Here is a 14,434-nt window from a genome sequence, read left to right on the forward strand (position 1 = left end):
TGCTTCAAATTATTTCCTCTTTTAATATCATCAAGCTAACTTTTTAAAAAGTACAATAGATAGGATATATGACATTTTTATTAATGGTGGGAAAAAAGTGTGCAATGATTCCATGCGTTTAACGCCTAGGGCCTCAATATTTCCCCCAAAGAAAAGATCTATGGAAATGAAGAAGCAACTCAATGATTAGCTCAAACTTGGCCAACTTTTTAAATTTCCACATGGCCTGCAAAGCAGACTTACTATAAGTAAAAATGAGATTTAATCCAGTGAAAGGAAAGAATTTACATGCAAATTTCCAGAAATGTCTTCCAAATAACACTAGGACCTGTAAGACATTGCGTGAGAACAGAGCTCCTTGGTGAAATGATTTTTACAGATAATCACTAATAACCTTTTGAGAAAATTCTCAACACAAATTAGCAAATTAAATGTTGTGCTAAGTCCTGAAGTAAAAATACCTATTTAACATCTTTTAACCCAGTATTTTCCAAAAATATTTGACCAATTAATTCTTTCTTGTGTAACATCTATTTCTATCCCTCAGAATTTGTGTCCCTCAAAAGCACATCTTGAGAATGGTCTGGCTGAAAAGAGCAAACATATTCTTCTCTAAAAAAAGTGGCATGTACCTCAATAACATCATGTCTTGAGGAGGGGAAAACATTGTTAAAGACATAGCGGCACACTGTTTTGGCTTGATTCCAGGATAGCTATTAGGTAACAAACAATTATGTTAAAAAGGTACATTCAAGTCTACCATAAGCTTCACTATCAGAAGCAGAAGGTTTAGGACTCTAAAGCTGCACAGAACTTTAACATTCTTACTTTACAGATGATGAAATTGAATCCAAAGTTACATGGCTGAGTTCCCAAGTTAGGAGGCATTGCTCAGATTAGCGCCCTTATTTCCTACTTCACCACCCAGGGTTCTTTTTATTACACCAGGCTAGGTGAAATTTTTGACAGTATATTTCATGTCTTCCTCCCTCCCACTCGGGAAATACTCCTAGTTCTCGTAGGATGGTTTACCTGCCAGTCATTAACAGAACAGGCCACAGCCCAGACTGTGCAGTAACAAAACTATAAATCCCCGAATTGTTAGGCCTTCTCCTTTGTTGGGCTGAAGACCCAAGTCCTAAGAAAAGGCTGAGACAACAGGGCTGATAGGACTAAGATACTAAATATCATAATTTCCTATTAATAAAAGAGGATACAGGCATTACATACAATATGGTTAAATCTATACAAAAACATGCCCCCGTCCAGAATCTCTATAAATAGAAAAGAGACCAATAAAAAATACACCCGAGTTAACAAGCAGCTGCCTCTGAGTTGTTGGACTATGAGTGTGGCAGCTTTACTATTTTCACTCTTTTCTATGTACACTTACCAAAAACAATTTTTGTAAGAATCTACTTAAAGAGAAAAAATATTTCATAAAGGGGTACCTCCCTTCCTCCAAAACCTTCATCATATAAGACAATTTACAGATGTTATCTAATGTGTGCTTATAAACAGCAGTTTAGAGTCTCAAGACTTTTTTGTTGGATCTCAAACCTGTTGATCCTGTACACGAAAAACCATGTAGGGCAATTTTCTAATGTCTGAGCAATGAATACCTTATATTGTTCAAAATAAATATAAATGATTTTTTAAAATATATGTTTAATTAAAATTTATAATAGACTATAAGCACCTAACTGCTTATTTTACAGGTAAACTAAAATATACAATAAGGAATACTCCACAAATGACACTTTCTGAAGTACCTATGGAAAACAATACCTTATGACACTTGCAAACAATTTCTTTTTCTTCAGTAGTTGTATTGATCAGGTAAGAAACATATACAAGAAACATTCTTGAACCCACTGTTCCACAGCGAATATATAACATTTTCTCCAGCTGTAACAAAATAAAAGTACTTAAATATAAATACGTTTAACTTACTTTACAGAGATTTCCTCCTGATATGTATTCTAGGATAAGGTCCCTACCTTTTAGAGCAGGGGTGTCCAAACTGCGGCCCGCAGGCCTACTGCAGCCCGCAATCCATTTTTAATTGGCCCGCAGCAAATTCCAAAAATATATTTAGTTTACTTAAATAAACCAGGTAAGGCAATACGTACTTCACCTCAAGTGAGTGGCCCGGTTGTTTGTGTATTTTACCGCATATGGCCCTTGGTGAAAAAGGTTGAAAAAAGTTTGGACACCTCTGTTTTGGAGTTTACTGTACCAACTGGCTAAATTCTTGAACACTTTTTATAGGCTACTCCTGCCATAGCACAAGAGTGGGACCATAACCCTTCCATCTTTTCTTACTATCATTTTCAACTTCCCAAGAATTCTATGTGTTTGGTTTGAAAATAGAAGTTGACCGAAAAGTTATTTCACTTAGTTATTTTACAGGCAGCTAACTCCCCATGGGGTCATTTGTTTTAAAATCCCTTGTATAAAAACTGCTTAAAATATCTTACACATTTAAATATGTAAAATGTGTATCAACTGTGCATTAGTTAAATCACTTTTTTAGTCTCAGGAAACGCTGTTAACACGTTGCGTAAGGATCACGAGAATCTTCATGAGGGATTTAAACCCCGCCGTACGCAACGTGTTAAAATCCTCTAGAACTCACCACATATTTAAAATTACAAGCTAACAATCATTTCTGACTAAGTTTACCTGTTCCCCTGGATGTAAGTCTCCAACAGGAACGTCAGTGAGTAAAGCCGGGCAGGACTCATCGCACAGTGCTGTTCCATGAAGAGTCACCTGAGTTTTCTGAGTTAAATTGGCATCCTGTCCTAAAGCATTAATATTGGTGTTTTAAAATACAGAGACTTCAAATGTTATCCTAACAATCAATACTGTACAAAGAGCACTATATCATAGCTATATTTTAAACAAACTTCCTAGAGAGTTGACACCACTTGTGTTTTTTATGTTGGATTATTAATAATACAGATCAAATTTTAAAAGGAATGTTTACCTGGTTTTAAACCAGCAGTGAGCTTCACGTCTCTGATTTGGGTCTTTTCATGAGACTGAATAGTCACAAGCAAACAATACATTTCATTAGTCAAGGCAGGAGGGTCATGTCGCAGATGTACAGAAATGTTTGGAACTCTGGAAATGATCCTTTGGGGAAAACAACATAGCTAAGTCACTGTTTTAAAAAACAAATGGTTCAAACAAAGTATTTCAAAGACATGAGATGACCTTTCACAACCTGCCTAGCAGGGCGACTTACATTGTGCTGGCCTGAACGAGGACGCTGTCCCAGTGAATCTCATTGTCGGGGAGCTTGGGTCGTCTTTTAAAAGAACGCGAGGCTTGTAAGGCTTCTTGGGAGGAGGCAGCATCTCCTCCTCCTCCCTGCCAATTTAAAACCACACATCTTCCCGTCTCATGGCCCAGGACCAGGTCCACAGAGGTAATCTAAGAAAAAGGTCTGTCAGAAATGCCAGCTCATTCTTGTTTGTCGCCATCCCCTCTCAACAAACCACATCATAGAGTGCTGGTCTACGGAGCTCATCTAGGAACCCAGAAGCCGGAACACCTGCTGTTGGAGTCTGATGCTGGCCATCTACCAGCTGGGACACTGGCTAAGACAGCATGTTAGGTTTCCACTTCTTCACCTTCAGAGATAATGAGCTGACTTTCTAGCTAAGACACTGACGATACAATACTGTTATATTAGCACCTGGCATAGCCCTGATGTAACAGATGCTCAATTATTGGCTGCTGAGTGAAATAAATGAATGTTTTGATAACCATTAACATACTCATAACCTGATTCCTAATTCCACACACTTCTCCTAAAGACATCTATAATATTAGCAATGAAATTCTTTACTACTAAGTGTCCTTTTCAACTAAATCCATTAACAAATGTACTCAAAATAGTATTATTACTTATGATTTATTATCTGCTAGGCTTCCTTAGGTACCTTGCAAAAAATAAAATATGTAATTAGGGATTTAGTCAAAATCATAAAGAATTTCTTTTTAACGAATAACCAAAAAACTCTGGATACTGATTAATAATAAAATCAGCAGATTCACAGAAATTGTTATGGGAATATTAGCAGTACAATCTTATGTTTCTATCTTAGAAATGGTCCCAAGCTTACATTAGCCAACCGTTCACATTCAAGCCACGGCAAACATGCACTTAATAATGAGTGCTTACTACATACTAATCACTTAATCAGCACGCTAAGCAATTTACATTAACTGATTTAATCCTCATGAAACACTAAGAGGTAGGTACTATTATTATCCCCACTTTCTAGGTGAATAAGCTGAGACACACAGAGGTCAAGGAACTGCCCAGGGCCAGAGAGCTGGTCAGCTGGAGAGTTGGAATTTAAACCCACGTAGATTGGCTCCAGAGTTTATTTACGCTCAATAAAAATATTATTTTCATCATATATTTCTGAAAGGCATTTTAATTATCTACATTAAATAAATCCTTTAAAAAATATATATCCATTTTTTCTTTAAAAAAAGGTGAAGATGTTGCAATCAGCAACATCTAAACATCAAAATGATATAGATCTTTAGACTGAATTACGTCATATTATATAAAGTATAACTGCTACATTATAAAACATATTTTGTTTAAAATTCCTGAAGTGATTATGTTTGTCTTATGTGCTAACAGAAAATGATGCCTAATATACACTGTTAAGTGAAAAAAGCCAACTGCTGAATACTATGTACATATTCTCAAAGAAAATACTAAACCACTATGAATGGTTTCCCATGGAAAGTCCAAGTGGAAGATTTTCATTTTTCACTTAAATAAATTTCTGTATTGTTCGAAATTCTTCCTGACATACACACATACTTTTATCCTTTAAAATATCTTTTAAACAAATTTCATGACTTACCTCAATTTTCTTTCCCACATCTTCAGTTTTTGCAATAAATTTAAATAAAAACTTCCTTGTTTTACCAGGAACTAAGCACATCTTTCCCTGAGTCAAATTTTCCAAAACTTCACTTGCTTTGGATGCTTCTTGGATTACACAGAACTGGTTGTATTCCTGAAAAAGAGGATAGCAAGGACCACAGTTTATAAACATCAAAGGCCAAATGATTTGGAACTTGTTAACTTTAACTCCACTGAAACTGCAGCATTTTGAAGGGTTATTGGTAAAAAGAAGTATTTATTTATGCCAAATGGAGGCACTTATCCACTCACTGCTGCCACAAAGAGAGAGACAACTCACTACACACAAGCTGATTTCTGAAAACATTTAGACATCCCTTTCCTGGAGAGAGAAACAAAGATTTAGTCTTTGTTGCATTGGACACTGTCATTTCCTTTCCTTAAAGAACTTTCTTTTTACTTGGCTTCTGTGACACTAGAGTATCTCCTGTTTTTCATCCTCCTTGACTACCTCCTGCTCTTCCTTCAAAGGTCTTTTTCCTTCTTCTTGTCCCCTGATCAGAGGTTCCACAAGTTTCTGTCCTTTGCCTTCAGTTCTTTTCTCCTTACCGTGTTCCCCCGAAAATATGACCTAGCCGGACAATCAGCTCTAATGCATCTTTAATATAAGACCTAATATGAGGTGAGGTGAGGTGAGGTGAGGTGAGGTGAGGTGAGGTGAGGTGAGACCTGGTCTTACATTACAGTAAAATAAGACGGGGTCTTATATTAATTTTTGCTCCAAAAGATGCATTAGAGCTGACTGTCTGGCTAGGTCATATTTTCGGGGCAACGCGGTATGTTCACTTCACTGTCAAGTTTATCCAATGTCTACCTATTCTGTACCTCCTTGCAAATATTTCCCACGTGAACAACTTTAATTCTGTTCTATTTTCTTAACTAAAAAAGATCATATCCACAACTGTCTAGAGGATAATTCCACTACCACTTCAAAATCAGCAAGTCCCAAACTGAATGTTTATCTACCTTCCTAGAGGAGCATATTTCTTCCAGACGAATAAACAAAGACATCTTTCATGAATATATCAATGGATTCACCATTCCCAACCAGTCAACAAATATCAAGAACTTTCCAAGATGCATCTTCTATCCCAACAGATGAATTATCCTCACAGAAAATTTTTATATAATTAAGTGTTACGCTTTCCCTCTGATTTTCATTTCTATTCCATGCTTATGAAACCTAAGAACTCACTACTTTTTTCTTGTGATTTGTATCTTGAATGTCAAATAACACATATTCAGAATATAATCTAACTTTAAAAACTAACTGCTTTTATTTTAATATCTTTATTAGTTTTTAATTATAGAAGTAGTTGATGGTTGTTGTTTTTAAAGAAGGGGGGGGAATGGAATAGCAGGATATAAGAAAAGTAAGAGTCTCTATATTGACCCTCTAATTCCAGGTTTAAAATATTTCATAATGATCGAAAATATTATCTGTCCTCATGGAGCTTACATTCTAGTTTGGAAAACAAGTAATTTACCAAATAATTACATAGACAAAAGTGACAAGTACTATTAAAGGTTGTGCAACCTGGCTAGGTCCAAAGAGAGGAGGGAAGGCAATCAACACAGAAAAAAACAAACTGTTGTTTTTTTAATACTAAACAAAAAACCAACTATTAAAACACTTTCTTTACCCTTCTTTAACCACCACCCAATAAATAACCAGATAGATAGGACACCAATAAATGAATAAATCAACCTTGAAAGACTTCTATTTACTAGTCTGTCTCTGCTTAACTCAAGTTCCTATAAGTCACCCACTCTAACTTCCCACTAATCCCCCCTGCTGACCCGTCATGAGGATGGTGTCTTCACCTGCCCACAAACATAGAATGTGTACTCCTGCTTTCATTCAGCGTTTTCTCATTGCCAAACATGTCCTCTGCCTCTGATCTTCTTGTATCTATCTTAACCTACTTTAACTGGATTTCCAGTCTGCACCACAGAATTTGGTCCTTATCACCCATGAGGCAATCTGTGAGTCAGTCCTGGACCTTGCCCCCAAAACGCTTATATTTAATGTGGCTGAATATGCTCAACTTTTCCAGGTTCATCATGCTGCTAAGAACACTGCAATGCTCAGTAAGTGACTGCTGGTTAAAGGCTCAATATACTTTCTGGGTGACCAGAAGGTAATTACCTGTTAAGTGAGCTTAAATGAAACAGTCAGAATGTAACTAAGTACTTGACTGTATCACACTACAAAACTGCTCAAATGTAGGACATATAATATGATCTCAACTCTGCAGGAAAAAAAAAGTTACTTATATATAGGTGCCCAGAATAATTCTAGACTATTGAAGAAGTTAATAGTGATGAGCTCTGGGGAATAGGAATGGAAGAGTACATATTTACACATTTACTTTTCACTTTACATCTTCAAACATGTAATAGTTTTATAATTAAAAAAACTAGTATCAATGCTAGATTGTAAAACAAATGATTTGAAAATTATGTTTATTCTGAATATAATTTAAAATTCAAGTTATATATTATAAAAAATATATAGACAAAGTTCTTAGAATTTCATAAGTATGGAGTGAAAACAAAATTTAGAGAAGGAAAACAAAATTAGAGAAGGAAAGTACAAAATTTGAATTGCTGATACAGAAGTAGAGAACTATAAATACACTAATTTTTAATTTGTTACTACAAAATCATTAAGATCTAAAATTTACTAAGCTCATTTTATCTAGTTTAACATAAGCTAGAGTAAGATACACATGTGGTAAAGACACATTAAAGCCGCCATTACCTGATTATTAAAGCTGACACACAGCTTAGAAAACCTAATGGGATGTGGACAATCAGCCTTCAGATAAATATCAAACTGCACAGGAACATCAACATGAAAACTCGGGGCGTGAAACTTGGCTTTGCATTGCACTAGGAATAAACAAAAAAGGGCTGAGTCACACACTAGAATGCACTCTAGACTCATGCACATTCTTCTCTGATTTTCATTTACTCTTCAGAAAGGACACATCTTCCCCAGTCTTCCTGACTTCTACACTTGAACAGACATAAATGTAGCTCACTTTTAAAAACAAACCAAACTTAAATAAATTACAGCTCCAAAATCATCTTTAATTTTAAAAACACAGTTGTTCCTAAAATGTAACAGACATAGAATTTTATAGGAAAAGAACTGTTTTTTTTTTAACTTATTTCAAATACCTGCCTAGACATTAAAGCATTTATAAACCTTCTGAATAACTATCTTTTCAAGTGCATTTTAAATAACATCTGAACCACAAATAATAAAGTAAATCTTAAGACATAAACTAAGTATTTAAAATTCTGATTGTTATAAATCAAGGGGAGAAAGAAAAAAAAAATCACAGTTTATAAATGATGTACTCTGAAAATTTTTTGACTTTTGGAGTGATTATTCTGCATCTGTTCATTTTGTAGAAATGAGGATGATTTCCCTGAAATAACACTGTAGATGCTGGCTACCCACCAAATGGCACAAAGTCCTGTACTCCTATTGTGAAAACATTGCTGCCGGCCAGAGAAATCCGGTCTGCCCACAGCTTCTGAGCAGTTTTCACAGCTAAGGGATCACAGTCCGGTTCAGGATCAGGACTTTCATTCTGCACCAACACAGAGGTAAACATTCTTTCAGCTAGTTATAAAAAATACATACACAGAGACACAGATCTAGGTAAACATGTCCCTAGAACATATTTTATATAAAGAATTCCAACCTACCATTAAAACATTTATGAGGTTCTTTTCTATCCGAGATTTCTGGTCATCTTTCAGAGTTGAAGCTAATATGAAGGAAAGAAATTAAAAATGTAAGTAAGACAAGCAGCCCCTCTTAAAGTATTAAAATATTGTAGAATAAATATCTCTTCTAAGATGCCTAAGCGCAATTCCAGAATATTGACAGGTAGCACAGCTTTCTAAAATTTAGCCCAAACACTTGACGTATTTGAATTCTATGTGAAAAATTATTTTATGCCATATTTTAAAAAGGTAGAAGAATTTTGTTCTTCTCAACTACTAGACCCTCAAGTATTACAAGTTCCATGAAAGTATAAATCCTTTCACTTAGCAAAGTACCTTGCACATAGCAAAAGTACTATCAAATATTTGAGACAGAATTATTCTTCCAATTTTAAGAAGCTTAAAAATGCTGAATAGCTTTAAAAACTCATAGTTTTACTCAAAGAACATCAAGTTACCTCTTCCAAGGAGTTCTAGGGAGTAAGTAATGTAGTCTTTTAACTGGGCCATGAGGTAGGAACACTTCAGAGCTGTAGTCAATACAGAGGTGAGGAGAGTCCACCATCCTTCACTCCGATAATCACACATCACATAATCCAGCAACCTAGAAGACAAGAGTATAAGACAGACTGAAACAGCTTCACAAGCAAGGGTTTGAAGAGTTCTGACAGAAAATAAAGTGCTTTCTCATTTCTATATAAACTTCAGACAATCTTATTAAAATAGTTTAACAGGTATTTTCACATTTAGCTAATGTGAAATTAGCTTGCAAATGATTGTACCAATAGGTAGTATTTGAAAAAATATCACAGAAATGCAGTTTAATAGAAGTAAAAATAATTATGAAAATAATAAATACAACACAAATTTCTTACACAAATTTCTATTCCATAAGATAATCAGAACACTTGTAAAAATAAACAGTGAACAAGACTCACTTCAAAGCTTTGGTATAATCCTTTGCATAGTAATATTCCTCTCCCATCTGAACCACTATAAAGGAAAACATATTTTATGTACATAATTTAAAATTATTCAAAGTTGCATGAAATTGTGGCATGTTATGGATACATACTTAGATGACTTTTCATTCTTGGACACTTATACTTCTTAAATTGTGCAACAGCATTGCTCAGAAGAGTTATTATTATTTCCTGTTAGAAAACATAAAATGTGAAACATTCCTATAAAAATAATCTCACATTTTCTGTGAATACTGTAAAAATGGTTTATATTTAAAAAAAACTTACAGAGTGAACAACATTTCTCTCCTTCAGCTGAATGGCAAGAATTCCTACCTTCTCTTTTTCAGGATCAGAAAGATCAAAACCTGTATAAGACAAGACACTACCCATTTTAGACAGATCATTTAACACAAATCCACATGAACACTGGGTGTGTACACTCCTTGAATCCTTCAATATAATGTATTTAAAATTCTTTAGCATTCTAGAATTTTAAAGATTCTAAGAGCCGCCTTCCTTAGTATGGAAACTTCTCTGTGATCTCTGTTCTGAAGAGAACATCACTGAGCTCAACATTCTTTAGCCAGAGGGACTCAACCGCCTGAAGAATAATACCAATGCCATCTCTACACAGAATACACTTCCTGGAGATTAAATAACTTCTTAACACTTACGGTTCAATCGCCACAGAAATTGCTCAAATTAAATTATGTATAAAAAAACAAAAAAAGATGCAGGGAAATTATTTTTCAGGTGATACAAGTTAATGCTGTTTTCAAATGTCAAATAAATCATTAAACTTAACTGGAATTAAAAAATTTAAATAGACCAGAGTGGCTTATTAATTTTGTTGTTTAAGACAACAGCTGGCCCAACTGTTTTAATCAGATCTGCATCTTTCAGTACTAGTTATTCTGAGATGTAGTGATTCAAACAAAACATCCTAGAAAGAACTGAAAATCTTTAAAAAAAATGTTTTAAAAGCACCCATTTCTACCTCAACATAATTTGTTATGCTGAATGTAGCCAATAGAAAACTGGTATCTTTGCCTTTTGAGGTTGAGAAAAAAGAGAAGAGGGAAAAATTATTTACTTAGTATTCCTTGTCGCCATGGTCTTTGTCCATAAAAGTCAAGAACGCCTGTTTGTGTTTCTAAGGGATCAGGATTGGGATACGTTACAGAAGCCTGTAAATTAAAACACAACCCTAAATAAGAGTTCATGTAACCCATCATAGACCAACTCTCCCTAAGTCTTTGATAGAATAAAAAAGTTTTCATAAATACAAATACCGAACACATTCAAATATAAAAAATAGTGACTATTTTAACATAAATATTCACAAAAATTAAACTAAAGATGTTTCATTTAATATTTTGGTGGTCTCATGAAAATTAAATTGAATAAATCAACCTGATTCTGACAAATGATTTCAAAGTACAGCAAGTCCTCAAATAACGTCACTTCATTCAACATCATTTCATTATAACATAAGAGTTAACCCTTAAGAACTTAACTCTTGTTTATATCAATTAGCCTCTGGTAAAACTGGTTTCATTATACATTGTTTAGCTTAAATGTTAAGTGTGAACTTACTGTAACTAACTTTACATTTTCTTACCTTTGTTACAATAAACCAGTACAAATATATTAAAAATTATGCTTGATGTTTATTCCATGTGTGTAAGTACGTTTTGTGCAAATGAAAATAATGTTATAAGAAATTTTAAAAAGAAGAGACTATTTGCTTTCTTTATCATTAGTGTTTAAGTCCTGGCATTGGTAGGGGAGGCGCACTTTTGGCACAAGAATTTACATATTTACATTGCTTTATATTTTTTAATCTTTTTTATAACTTCCCCCCTCTGAAACCAAAATGTAATTCAAGTAGACTATTGAAAACTGCAGAAAACATCCAAAATTGAAAGGATAAAATTTAAATTACCTATAAACCTACTACCCACTGTTAATAATATATACATTATTCTTCCACACTTTGTATGCAAACATTTATTCATTATCAACTGGAATAATTTTTCACGCTGCTTTTTTGATTTATATATATTCTGGTACATTTCACCAAACCCTTAATATTCTTCCAGAACATTTTTTATGGCTGCCTGCTGGTCCACATTTTAACAAACTCCTTATAGTTTTATCTCTATTTTACATTACGATTAATAAATCTGTCAGAACTTTGTAAATAAATCTTAGTACTTATCTCCTAGGATTGCTTATCTGCTTTAGCCTTCCTGAAAATGCAATTCTGGGTCAAAAGATATACACGATTTGGAGGCTTCTCAAATAATTAATTATACTTGATCTTAGCCAAAAGGCCAAGAAGCGATTCTCTCAAATAATTATTTGACAAAAATACTATTTTACATTCCAGCCGATATTTATTAATGATCATTTCCTCACACCTTTATAAAACCTAGTTTTAACCACCTTTTAAAGTATTGTGTTCAAATTACAATATACCAAACTTTTAAAATATATATATATCATGCAATGAAGTTATAAATCATATACAAACAATATGGCAGAATATAGTCGAGTTAGATCATGATTTAAGGAAAAAAAATCATACATTTAAAGTACTAATAATCAACTGCTTTTGGAGAGTTTTTTAAGTAGTAGTATTGATAATATTCACCTATCTTCAGAGAAGTAAACTGCAGATTTTAAGTGAAAATAAACTGATATTAACTACATGAATGTAAATGTATTTATATGTATACACAACTTGTTCTGATTTGAAAGGTGCTTATGGGGAAACTGGTATCTAAATATAATCATTCAAGAGAAAGGCAAAATATCAAGTTTAAGAAACTGCAACTAACATTATGCCTCAAATAGATTCCCAGGAGTTTTCCACACAGAAAAAATCCCCAGGAAGAGAAATAAGTCCGAAGTTATCCTCTCTGGTGGGTCAAAATAAAGCATATGCCTTCAGGGTCCTTCAAACTCCTATAGACATGGTCAAAGAAACAAAACATTGGATTTACAGTGTGACACAGACTAAAGTGTGGCTTTTATTTTAAAGTAATTTTCTCTTCTCTAAATCACTCTTAGTGACAATCATAAATCAGTTCTTCAAAGAAAAACTTCTGCTTAATTCACAGGTAAACATGGAGTACTCAGGCTAAAACTGAAAACAATCACAATTCCTGAAAATATGAAAGATAGAAACTGATTACATTCAAAGGCTTAAAAACAGTTACAAACATCAATCACTCTTGTCTTCTTTCAAGAGAAGATGAATCAATTTCTTCAATGCCAAATAACATGGGAGTCGGTAACTTACTTCATGGTTACAGAGGGCTTTTGCAAGCTGTTTCCGCTCCTGGGCATAGTACGCTGCCTGCTGGTAATAGAAACCAGGATTCTGTGTCTGAATAGCTGTCAACCCTAACTTAATAGCTTCATCAAATAAATCTCCAAAGGCCTGGAATCTTAAAGAAAAAAAATCAAGAAATAAAAAAAGAATGAAAAACAAAAAAGAAAAGGCTTACTTCTGTAATTATTCATCCTAGAACCATACCCAAGCAGACTGTATTAAAATAATGCTAGTGATGAACTATAAATTGGTGGGATTCTTTGTGTAAATACTAATATACACTAATTGTAGGTTACAGATAAATTCTGTATTTAAGTCAACTCTTCTGTGCTAGCAAGTCTTTATAAATATACCACCAAAATTGATGTGAATATAGTTCCCAACACTCAAATACATTCATGTTTCTGGGAATAATTTCATTTCAGCAATTTTTAAAAGCCAGTCCCAAACAGCAAGTTCAATGTCAGCAGGGATTTTTTTTTGTTCACTGCTACATTCTCAGTACCTAGACACATGGCAGAAGCTCAATAAATGCATGAAAGAGATGGTACCGTGAATTAACCTATTTCCATTAGGGAACTGTATGAATCAATTTCTACTATTACTGGAAACATACACTAGATCATTAAAAACCCACTTACTAACAAAAGTCTTAGTTCAATTTTGCCCCAAAGTCCATGCTAGTTCCATCCCTCCAAATCCCAAGTATTTAGAAAAAAAAATTCTAAAAGTACAATGTAAAACATACTGTTTAGACATCCATGCAGCATGCTCAAATGACAACTCTGCACTTCCGATTTTTTTCTTACACAAGTCAATGTGTTTTCGGAACTGAGCAATTGCATCCAATGGGGTGTTGTGCTGAAAACACAGCCTACAGATCTGCAAAACGTAAATTCAATCCCAAAGTAAAAAAGAAAATCAAAGTCAAAAGGCACAGTCATTTAAAAATGTGTAAAATTGGAGACTAAATTTAAAGATTATCAGGTTTCCTTCTCTGAAGTTCTTTGGGATAGAATTGATTTTCTCTATCGGAATGGTTATGCTAAAACCAGAGGTTATGTCCCTTTGATAAATGAAATCAATTATTTAATATTTGTACTGAACTTATTCTACACCTTAGAAGAGCCTTTTAAAAGTAAGAATAAAAACATATACTCAATGAAGAACATAACAGTGGACAAAAGTAAAATATCACCAACAGGTAACTGAGAAAGGACAAATTAACTTTCAATTGCAGAACAGTCAGAAAGACTTTCTGTAGCACAATTAGAACACAGCAGCTTCCATATCAAATAAGGATTACAAAAATTCCTGAAAACTTTTGGTCAAGGATGCTATTTCAAAACAGTAATAATTTATGTGTATGTAGGGTAAAAAACAAAGCCTAAATTTATTTCTATATGCTTATACAAGTTTTAATTT

At 33.8% G+C, this 14,434-nt stretch overlaps 1 protein-coding gene across 2 annotated transcripts in view; it reads right to left on the reverse strand.

Moving 5' to 3' along the window:
* TRAPPC11 (trafficking protein particle complex subunit 11) overlaps positions 1 to 14,434 on the reverse strand; it is a 43,355-nt gene that overhangs the window by 15,079 nt on the left and 13,842 nt on the right. For both annotated transcript variants that reach the window (XM_074329855.1, XM_019736172.2), the window contains exons 9-23: positions 13,758 to 13,891; positions 12,977 to 13,124; positions 10,763 to 10,856; positions 9,955 to 10,034; positions 9,780 to 9,858; positions 9,643 to 9,697; positions 9,163 to 9,308; positions 8,684 to 8,745; positions 8,433 to 8,565; positions 7,725 to 7,855; positions 4,899 to 5,054; positions 3,254 to 3,441; positions 2,993 to 3,141; positions 2,686 to 2,807; positions 1,789 to 1,908 (exon numbers count right to left, since the gene is read on the reverse strand). In XM_074329855.1, the coding sequence (XP_074185956.1) occupies positions 1,789 to 1,908; positions 2,686 to 2,807; positions 2,993 to 3,141; positions 3,254 to 3,441; positions 4,899 to 5,054; positions 7,725 to 7,855; positions 8,433 to 8,565; positions 8,684 to 8,745; positions 9,163 to 9,308; positions 9,643 to 9,697; positions 9,780 to 9,858; positions 9,955 to 10,034; positions 10,763 to 10,856; positions 12,977 to 13,124; positions 13,758 to 13,891 (1,797 nt within the window). The remainder of the gene's footprint in view (positions 1 to 1,788; positions 1,909 to 2,685; positions 2,808 to 2,992; positions 3,142 to 3,253; positions 3,442 to 4,898; positions 5,055 to 7,724; positions 7,856 to 8,432; positions 8,566 to 8,683; positions 8,746 to 9,162; positions 9,309 to 9,642; positions 9,698 to 9,779; positions 9,859 to 9,954; positions 10,035 to 10,762; positions 10,857 to 12,976; positions 13,125 to 13,757; positions 13,892 to 14,434) is intronic.

Source organism: Rhinolophus sinicus, linkage group LG04, assembly GCF_036562045.2.
Source record: "Rhinolophus sinicus isolate RSC01 linkage group LG04, ASM3656204v1, whole genome shotgun sequence".
NCBI classification, from domain to species: Eukaryota; Metazoa; Chordata; class Mammalia; order Chiroptera; family Rhinolophidae; genus Rhinolophus; species Rhinolophus sinicus.